This window comes from Sycon ciliatum, chromosome 12 (genome assembly GCF_964019385.1).
Source record: "Sycon ciliatum chromosome 12, ocSycCili1.1, whole genome shotgun sequence".
NCBI lineage: Eukaryota > Metazoa > Porifera > Calcarea > Leucosolenida > Sycettidae > Sycon > Sycon ciliatum.
Genome location: NC_088654.1, coordinates 11,682,234 through 11,692,452, shown reverse-complemented (window position 1 = coordinate 11,692,452; position 10,219 = coordinate 11,682,234). Strand labels below are relative to the sequence as shown.

At 47.7% G+C, this 10,219-nt stretch overlaps 1 protein-coding gene across 1 annotated transcript in view; it reads right to left on the bottom strand.

Annotated features, from left to right (window-relative positions):
* LOC135828602 (glutamate--cysteine ligase catalytic subunit-like) overlaps positions 1–9,162 on the bottom strand; it is a 19,586-nt gene extending 10,424 nt beyond the window's left edge. The window contains 11 exon segments of the mRNA XM_065341032.1: positions 1–64; positions 2,262–2,324; positions 2,327–2,383; positions 2,385–2,398; positions 2,891–2,949; positions 3,773–3,883; positions 4,936–5,001; positions 5,743–5,812; positions 6,356–6,405; positions 7,036–7,145; positions 8,720–9,162. The exon segment at positions 1–64 is cut by the window's left edge and continues 11 nt beyond it. Coding sequence (XP_065197104.1) covers positions 1–64; positions 2,262–2,324; positions 2,327–2,383; positions 2,385–2,398; positions 2,891–2,949; positions 3,773–3,883; positions 4,936–5,001; positions 5,743–5,812; positions 6,356–6,405; positions 7,036–7,145; positions 8,720–8,869 — 814 coding nt within the window. The 5' untranslated portion in view covers positions 8,870–9,162.
* Positions 9,163–10,219: the final 1,057 nt, after the last annotated feature.

The following is a 10,219-nucleotide window of genomic DNA, read 5'->3' as shown; positions in this document are numbered from 1 at the left end:
AGATAGCGGTGAGCTGATCGTACAGTAGCCGTCCCTCCGCTAAAGAGCATGCCTGGAAAGTCACCTGAGCCAGACAACATAAGAGAAAGTAACAAGCAGGTAAAATCAAGGACAGGCCCTGTAGGTTGGTGTCAAATAGATGTGGTTAGGCGAATGATGCCATGGTGGGTGGTGGGGAGAGAGAGAGAGAGCGAGCGAGAGAGAGAGAGGGAGGGGGGGGGGGGGCATCGGAAAGTATTTTAGTGTGGTACGGTCAGCCATCTGAAGTACAAGTTACTCGTCGGGGAGGGTGGCTGAGCCGAAATTTGGAAATTTAGAGTTCAGATCAGTGTATTAAAGTGGTACAGTCAATACCGTAGTGCCCGTACCGTGTCCGACGCCCCTGGGGGGGGGGGGGGGGGGGGGAGGGAGGGGAGAAAGGGGGAGATGGATAGATAGATAAATAGATAGACAGATAGAGAGAGACAGATAGAGAGAGACAGATAGATAGATAGATAGATAGATAGAGAGAGAGAGAGAGAGAGAGAGAGAGAGAGAGAGAGAGAGAGAGAGAGAAAGTTACATTTATAAAGACAGGTAAGTCTAACAAATGAGGACTGAGACCTCTACAACAGGGTTTTTACGCCTCAAAGCAGGTGCATGATTTAACAAGCAGGTTGTCAGTCTAGATTTTATGCGCAGATGGCGAAAAAAGCGCAGAATTTTTGTAATAAGATGAAAAGCAGAAATAATAAGAAATAATAAGAAAAGATGAAATGAAAGCCTGCTCACAACCCCGCCCAGCCTTGCGAACTGGAGAGAGAGAGAGAGAGAGAGAGAGAGAGAGAGAGAGAGAAGAGAGAGAGAGAGAGAGAGAGAGAGAGAGAGAGAGAAAGAGAGAGAGAAGCGTACGATAGGCAAGCCCTGAGTTTTGATATTGGGAAACCACATACAACAAGGGCAGCCGTGGAGTCTGATCCAGACTCCACTCCGTCTAAGAAAAAATCCCAAGTAGCTGCTGGGGTTATACATGTACTTCCTCCGCGTCATCGAAATTGTCGCAGTTTGACTTTTGATATAAAACGGGGTATTTACTCACCAGCACTCGTACCACAGGTAAGGAATCGGACATAGGCGATGGTCATCAGTATAGGGTGACGGCAAAGTTCTATTTTCTGTTATTGGAAGCTGGAATTTTTGAACTAGACGCAATTTCTTCGCTGATGTCGCTGCGATGGTAATTTCGACTCGCTGAGATCAGTCAGGCGTTGCAGCCTGCACATTTCTCGTGCTTATGGCCATTCACTCAAGCCTCATCACTGTTTCACCTTAGCTGGGGTGCGAATGACTTCGTGGAACAAGTGGCAGCGCTTGGAGAAACAACGAGGGGTCAGCAAACTAAATGCCTGCAACAGCGATAAAATTTGTCGCTCTGGCCGAGACACTCAGTACATGATTGTACCTGCAAGAGCCGTGTAGACTCTACATGTAGTGCTAGTGATGCACGCGCAGGTGCCGTACCATGGCATACCAGTGAATCAGGGCCGGGCAGTGATGCTGAAAAAGATGGCGCGCTGGACGTGATAGTACACTTACCTGCATGAGCTGTGACCACACAGCTAAAATAAATGGGCATGCCACGGCTAAAAAAAGTTCATTTCAAGATCGAGGTGATTCCGCCGACGGTAATCAACCGACCTCGCAACGATCGTGTATTCTTGCTAGGCTTCGTTGGTGGTGAAGTAGAAATCATCCAGAGCTAGCAGACGACAAGCATAGCAGCTCTTGTCCTGTGGAGAAAGTCAAAGCGTTTGAGATGAGGCGCGACCAACTTTCAACCTTCCTTGAAATATTTCGGAACGATATTTTTGCGTCCATTGACATCAGCGACGACGAGGACTTCATCTCTGCATGCAAACTCTCAGTCCAACTGTCCTGGAACGTTACTCTAGGCTTCAGACTATCATTCTGTGTAATATGTTTTGAATGGCTTAGCTTATGGAGTTGTCAGTAACCAAGTGACAAGTCACTAGTCAAACTGCGACAATTTCGATGACGCGGAGGAAGTACATAGTAGTAGGAGGTTAAGCTGCTCGTTATTTTTTTAAGTGAACGCAGTTTCACGTCAATTTTGGCCGTAAACTCAAATTTCGACGTGAGCTTTCAGGCCACTCGCGTTTTTTTCCAACGCACGAACCAAATAACGCGAGCTGAACTTTCGCGTCACGTCAAAAATAACGTGCAGCCTAACCTCTGTAATGAATTGCCGCTCCCGTCCTTACCTGCAAGCAGCTCATTCCCATACCGAAGCCCATGGCATCCATATAGATATGATCGGGCTGGCCACCGCTTGTGTTTCCTCGTCGTGTTGCGACATGTCTTCCAGAAAGGGACTGGGAGTGTTGAACGTCTTTGAAAACTGGATAGTACCATGTAGCAAGGACACACGCAGAAACACACATTTTCAAGTCAGTTCGCGACAGTGATTCACAACTGCGAGCCGTGTACAGGTGTGTGTGTGTGTGTGTGTGTGACAGATGGAAAAATGAAAATAGGGATTCACTGGCCAGAAAAAGTCACTTCAATCAGCTGTGTGGTGGATACCAGGCTAAAAATAGTGGCGGTCAATTCATCAGCCTTGCAAGCTGTTGAATGGTGTAATTCCAGCACAAGTTGCTATGTCTAACATAGCTGTTCGCTATCATCGCTTACGCGATGGGCAGGTCTGAGGTCTGAGGTGTGTGACAGTGTGTGTGTGTGTCTGCGCGCGCTCGCGCGCGCGTGTGTGTGTGTGTACACGTATAGTACAACAGTACTAAAGCTTGAACACACACCCATGGCAAATAGATGCGACACACCCACACGCACAGCCCCCCCCACACGGGCGCGCAAATGCACACGGAACACTTACTCGGTACATGGATGGCGATCTTCGATCCGCGTCTTGTTCGAATATTCCTCGTCAGCGTGCTATCGGGAGCAGCATCCAGTGGGACAAGGAACAAGACACACAAACACATGCACAAAGGGAGACGTCACACAACATACAGTCTGTACGCGAAACCCAGCACATCCTACAATTCAGTACTGTCGGTCGCCGAAGAACTGGGGGGGGGGGGGGGGGGGGGGGTCAGCATCCTAGCCTTGATCGTTCTTTTTTTCATGTATCACAGTCTACTCGTATGCACAGTTGAGTCACCGTGTATACGTTGGTATGCTGTGCTTGGTGAAATTCTAGGCTGGCCGTTCTTCGGCGCCCACCAGTACTGTACAGACGCACTTCAATAGGAAGCATAACAACACAGAGATTACTGTAAGGCATGTTATTATTAAGAATCACAACTTGAATGATCGTCCGAAATGCATAGGTTAACGAGAAGACACGTTAATGATCTTGTAGTCTTCAGGCATCGCCATTATCCACATAGAACACAGATGAGGCACTACAGCCTCCACAGAACGTATGATGGTGGCATGTACTCTTGGACACACTCATTGCTAAAACAATTCCTCGCAAATTCAGGCTGGTTTATAAATCGGTTGAGCTTTGTAAAATCTTTCTAGTCCCCGCGGTTAGCCTACAGCTCACACAGTGCATAGGGCAGACCTCTCAGGGACCGGCCTGGGTTACTCATTATTTTGCCAAAACGAAAGGTTTTAGGCTATAGCACACACGCACCCTCACACGCACGCACACATACACACACGCGCGCGCGCGGACACACACACACATACACACACGCAGATACACACACACACGCGGACACACACAGAACATAGAGTAGACCATCACCTGAATCTTGGATGAGGGTTTATTGCTTCGTCGGGGAAGAAGGCCGACCGAGACACACTAGAGTCCGGCTTCGGTGTGAACGATGGATTGGAGAATGACGGGCAGCCAAGGCTGGAGAGAGAGAGAGAGAGAGAGAGAGAGAGAGAGAGAGAGAGAGAGAGAGAGAGAGAGAGAGAGAGAGAGAGAGGCAGACAGAGAGAGAGAGAGAGAGAGAGAGAGAGAGAGAGAGAGAGAGAGAGAGAGAGAGAGAGAGAGAGAGAGAGAGAGAGAGAGAGAGAGAGAGAGAGACAGAGAGACAGAGCGAGAGAGAGAAAGAGCCAAACAGAGACAGAAAAAGAGACGGAGAGAGCACTGCCATTCAGCAATTGCCTAGAAGATATTCTTGGTCGGCACCATTGTCAGTTGTGCGATCAATGCCACTGACCTGGGAGCTTCATGTAATGCGAGTGGATTTGGGGAAGAACACAGGACCATATCCTTGGGAAAATACAGTACTGTTAATGCTCAACAAAGATTCGGCGCATATTTATTTTCGGCCGGGGCATTTTTGGCCGAAATTTTGTTGCACCCGAAATTTTGTTTTGCAATGTTCAGTGTGACTGTGTATACAGGCAGCAGCAATACAGGCGGAAAATGTAATGGGGCCGAAATGTGTTTTAGCCCCGGGAGGCCGAAATTTGTACTTAAAAGTAGATTTAGGGGCCGTCCGTAAATATCGATGTTTTTTTTCAAGACGACATTTGTTCATTTCTCCCCAGACCCCCTCCCCCCCCCCCCCCCCCCCCCCCAAAAACGAACATACACATGTTTATGCAAGGGATCGATATTTTTTAATGAAGTTCAATTTCCTCATGAAACGTGACCAGCTGCCACTCTAATTTCACCGTACACCTAGGTTTATGTTGCCACGGTCGCACAACCTTGCCATGGCTATGCTCACGAGGTTGACTTTCACTTTGTGTAGGTCATAAACTACATGTTCGAACAGCGCCCGTCCATAGATAGAGTTCGATATTTTTTCTGCAAAGACGAGACGAACAGGGCCCAAACCCCCTCCCCCCCAAACGAACGAATATCTTCTCTAAAAAAACATCGATATTTGTGGACGACCCCTTACAGTAAAATATTGTGTGAAAGACTTACAGTATATGTGAAAGACTTACCGTGGGAAGCATGTGATATTCATGCAACGAGTGTTGTGTGCCAGCATCTCATTCAGCTCTTTATGCCTGTGATGCACGCAGACAAACGCACAAGGACATACATGAAAATGTGCACGTGAGCGATCATGCACGCGCGCGCGCGCACACACACAAACACACACATCCACACAGACACACACACCATGTACACACAGACACACACAAAACACAAACACACACATACACACATGCACACAGACACACACACATGAACACACACACACACACACACACACACACACACACAAAGGCAGATACTGACAGAAAACAAACAAATACGAAAGGCACGAGAAACTTTCGAAATATTCTCAACTGCACCAATTCACATATCAATTTTTTCCTTCAATCCAAACATCTTCACAGCCCATGCACTCTTTGCCGAAAAACACCTGAAACAGAAAGACTATTGATACAGTCAGACCTCGCTTATCCGGTCCTCTTTTATCCGGATCCCTCGCCATTCGGGAGAAAATCGTTGGTTACCGATTTACAGCATACGTCATGCATACATACAGTATGTGTGTTCGATTATCGGTTCCCTCGCCTGTCCGGATATTTTTTGTTGAAAACGGATGTGTGCGGTTATGCGAGGTCTGACTGTACCCGTATGTGATCAGACTGTTTCTACAGCAGCACCAGCACCAGCACTAGCACCACCTAGCAGGTGTTAACAACCTACAGAGCAGGGGAAATAATTGCTGACCGATAAGAAGACGGCGCGAGTTAGCGAGATCATGGAATGTGAATAGAAGACCCCGCAGTACTCACCGAAGTTTCATGTTGGGCTCGATCTCGTTGAAGTCCCCCGTGGCCCCGCCGAATGGCTTGCCTGGGGTAGCTGACAGCCAGAACATGATGCCAGGTATGCAGAGAGTGGCAGAGCCAGCACACACACAGACACACACACACACGCGCGCGAGCGCGCTCACACACACACACACACACAGAAAAACGTGCAAAGAACCGTTCACGAGCAATGACGCCAGCAAGGGAGAAAGAAGGCTGCACGTCGAGAAAGGAAATCCGCAAGAGCATTGCAGAAAGGCTGGGCTCCGATACGCACGCACACTGGCACACATGTGGCAAGATCAGGTAGGCTCAGTTAGGGTCACTGCAAATTTTTTTGTAGGTCACGCACTCTGGATGTGTGGGTAACCCCTACATGGGTAACATGTACACTAAATAAGGTGAGTGCATAAAGCATCACTACAGAAAGGGGAAGCGTCCGAAGAAAACATTGACTGTCACCACCAGGACTGGAACCAGGGACCTTCGCTTAAGGCCAGCGATGCTCTAACCACTGAGCTATGGTGAAGTCTGCAGAACATGTTGAATATCTTGATCATAAAAAGGCATACGGTATACTTGATGGCAGATTTACCTTCCAGCATAAAGCTGCCATACTCAGGCCTCCAGGCTGTCGGAGAATTCCTGTGCATGGAGATTCACATCATGCATGGGGATTCACATCATGCATGGGGATTCTTTCACATCATGCACGGGAATTCACATTATACTTTCTTATATTTATAAGCACCACGAAAATCGACTGGCATGCAAGTTGACACAGGGTCTTAAAAATCCAAACACAAAATCACACAGGCACAGAGAGCTGATTTTCAATCACACACAACCATCACCACCAACCCTACCACCAACCTCAACAGAGCTGGCAGAAGCAGCGGTGCCAGGAACACCACCATGAACACCACCATAAACACCACCACCACCACCAGCAGCACCAGCAGCACCACCAGCAGCACCACCAGCAGCAGCACCACCAGCAGCAGCAGCAATACAAGGAACATCACCATCACCATCAGCAGCACTGCCACTGAACCCTAAACTGCAACAGGAGACATACCTGGGACAATCTGAACTAGTATCATAGTTCCGGTCAGAATGTCAACCTCCACAGGCCTATGTGGAGATGACACGTACATGACCTAACGTACACGCACACACACACGCACGCACACACACACACGTGCAGACACATATACACACGCTCGCGCGCGCGCGCGCGCGCACACACACACACAAGTACACGCGACAACTCACCCTGGGTCGGCATTCTCCGCTTGCTGCAAGCGCTCCAGTAGGGCTGGGTCGGTCAGCTGCACCTGGGCTGTCTTCTTGTCGTGGTCAAAGTGAACCACCGTGAATTCAATCTAAAAACAAGATACAAATGTCACTCGGATTTTGTCGCACTAGCTGACTGTATAAGATCTGGTTACATTGATGGACAGTTAGTCATAACTCGTAACATTCTTGTCCTCCCGTTTACAAATGTCACTGACATTCATTCCGGTGGTGACAGTCAAGTTTTTCTTTGGATTTTCTCCCTTTGCATTCCCTCAAATTATGGATGCAATCATACCTTGTTTATCCGGGCAGTCCGGGACCGGGCACTGCACGTAACTTTGAAATGTACACAACTCCGAATCACATACATTTTGATGGGGAAAGGCCGTAGATGTGGCATATGGCGTCACCATTTCCAGAAAAAGTGACAAAAGAGTAGTAATATTTCCACTAGAACTCGCCCGAAGGGTGCCCGGCAGACCGGAATGCGCGTAAGTTCGTAACTTCGGGGTCCGGATAACCGAGGTATGACTGGACATGTATGAGTGGACTCATCGTCAATGTAGACCGAAGAAAACAACTGTACTTTCAACTTGTGCGAGACGCGAGCAATCCACCTCGTCGCTTTCGGTCTTTGAGATGTCACCGGGAGATCCCCACAAATCGCTCAAAACGTATCAATACGGCTGTCATCACACCGCCCACACACACACACGCACACGTGATGCCACGAGTAGATAAGACTGCATTCACACACGGTACAAAACCACGCGCATGCGTCATGTTCTTCGAAGTGCCCATAGGAACATGCGCAAAACGTGAAAATCACATGTACTAGTTTGGGCGCAAAACTTCAAAGTTGCCGCGCCTCACAATGGATATCTGGTCACGTGAGCCACTTTTTTTACGTGTATGGCATGCAACTGCATTTCCTGTGTGAACGCATACTTGTTGCAAGTGGCTTGCACGAGGATTTCCACGAGAGTTTTTGCACTGTGTGTGAATGCGGCCTAAGCTATCTTGATTTTTTTTATTCTTATTTTTTTCTCCACCCACACCCCTCTACTCTGTTATCGGCCCTCTTAAGAGTTGTGTTCATCACTGTTGAGGCTTCCGATGGAAAATAAAAGAATGCTACGACTACTACTACTACTACTACTACTACTACTAAGCTGTTCAAGTCCAACATTCAGGACCGACGGACGCAGTTGTTGATTGGTCCGGTCATACCACAGCCGTTGTTCACACAGTTTGGGTATGACATGGTGGGTACACGTGACCGCTTCAGCAGTTACCCCCGTTGGTGGCCAAAGAGTGGGCACGGCCATGACCTGACCAACTGGACCTGCCCCCCCCCCCCCCCCCCCCTTCTGTTCTACGTTCGAGACGAAGCCAGGTTATGAAGCACATTTTACGCTCCAACTGCCAGCGACATCACCATGTGTGCTACACACAGTACTAGACCCATCATAGAAACCTAAATCGCCAATATGTGTACATGGAGTGTCATGTGATCAAAATGTTCAGCGTCCTTGCAAAAATTGATAAGAAAAAAGTTTATTGGCACCATTTATTAATACAAATCAATTTCTGCTACTACTCAGTATTCAAAAATAATAATTGAAATATGAATGTATTGTAAGCTTCTGGTATCACATACCTCGTCGCCCCATTTCAGACAGTCATCGGTTAGGCCCTGGAAGCGTTCGTAGAGCGACAGGAACTGCTTGATGCCGGTCTCTCTGATCAGGTCAGCATTCTTCTTCGTCTCGGCCCACGACAGCGGCGAGCCGCCGTCCAGCAGACCCATTCAGACAGCCGGATCGACGCGAGTCCACCGGGATGAGATAAGAGAATTTTCCAAAACCTCTATCTAAAAATTACTAGCTTGTGACAAGGAAATTACACCGAACAACGTCCAACTCTGGCGTTTTTACAGTTTGGTGGAACGTGTTGATAATTCCACAGGTGTGTTTATTTGTTGTTCCAAAGAGCAGGGCAGTGGACACTCTCAAGACAAGAAAGACAACAAACTGATACAGAATAGAGAAGAGGTGCTGCAAGATAAAGCTCACTTCATTCGAATGCTGGAAGTTTCCAGGCTCGCCTGGCGGAATGCGCCGAAAAAGGCGTGAGCACACGATGTGGACGTGTACTACGCGACGGATGAGATTGCGAATTTTGAGTGCTATGTGACATGTGCCGATGTGGCACATCTGCACTGCAGTTTTGCACACGTCAAGGCCAACGCGCGTAGCTCTACGCACAAGATGCCATACTCGGCATGCACGTGGCTTTGAGGGAAGTTGAGCGTGCACGTGCGTCCTGGCATGACGTTATGACTATGACATACATAACCAGATAACGTCATATGCCGGACGCACGATCCACGAATTTATTTATTTATTTATACAAATAACCTACGTACGTGGAGATAATAATTTTAATATAGCTATGAATAGGATGAAGGCCGCAGACATCACGCAACTACGTTACTTGTTTGACATGTATTACTGTGTATTTTATAACAAAAATATTATTGGAAACCCAGAATCGATTTTCTCGTTCCTATCATCAGTGGGAAAAAACGGAACTAAGGATACAACCAAAGAAACTGAAGTTAAGTACTGTAAATAGAAAGGTGTTAGAAATAACATCAAGATACAAGTGCAATAAAACCACTAGAGGAAACGCAAGAAAGGTAACAAGATTACATAACCAAAGGCGAGAAGGCACTGAACGAAGTGTCAACCTACGAATACAACTTCAGTGCAACAATGTGCTCTTTCTGCTTACACAAAACAGGCTTATGAATACGTATACAAACTGCCTCTAGGACTTTCAACTGTTGGACATAACGCGCACGACACAGTACAGAAAAATGAGAGTCATCATACACACCAAGACAGTCAGGACGAGATAACAAGTGTAGATACACAGCTGACTTCTTACGATCAACACATTCATCCGCCTCATCTCGCTCCTTCCCACCCGACTCCTCCTCGTCCATCTCCTCGTCCTCCTCCTCGTTCCGCTCGTCATCCCCACGATCATCATCACCACCATCATCTGCCTCGTCCTCTGTCTCCTCACCACCCGTTTCGTCATCCAATTCCTCTTCCATCCTCTGATCATCCGTCCCATCCTCCGTTTCAGTACA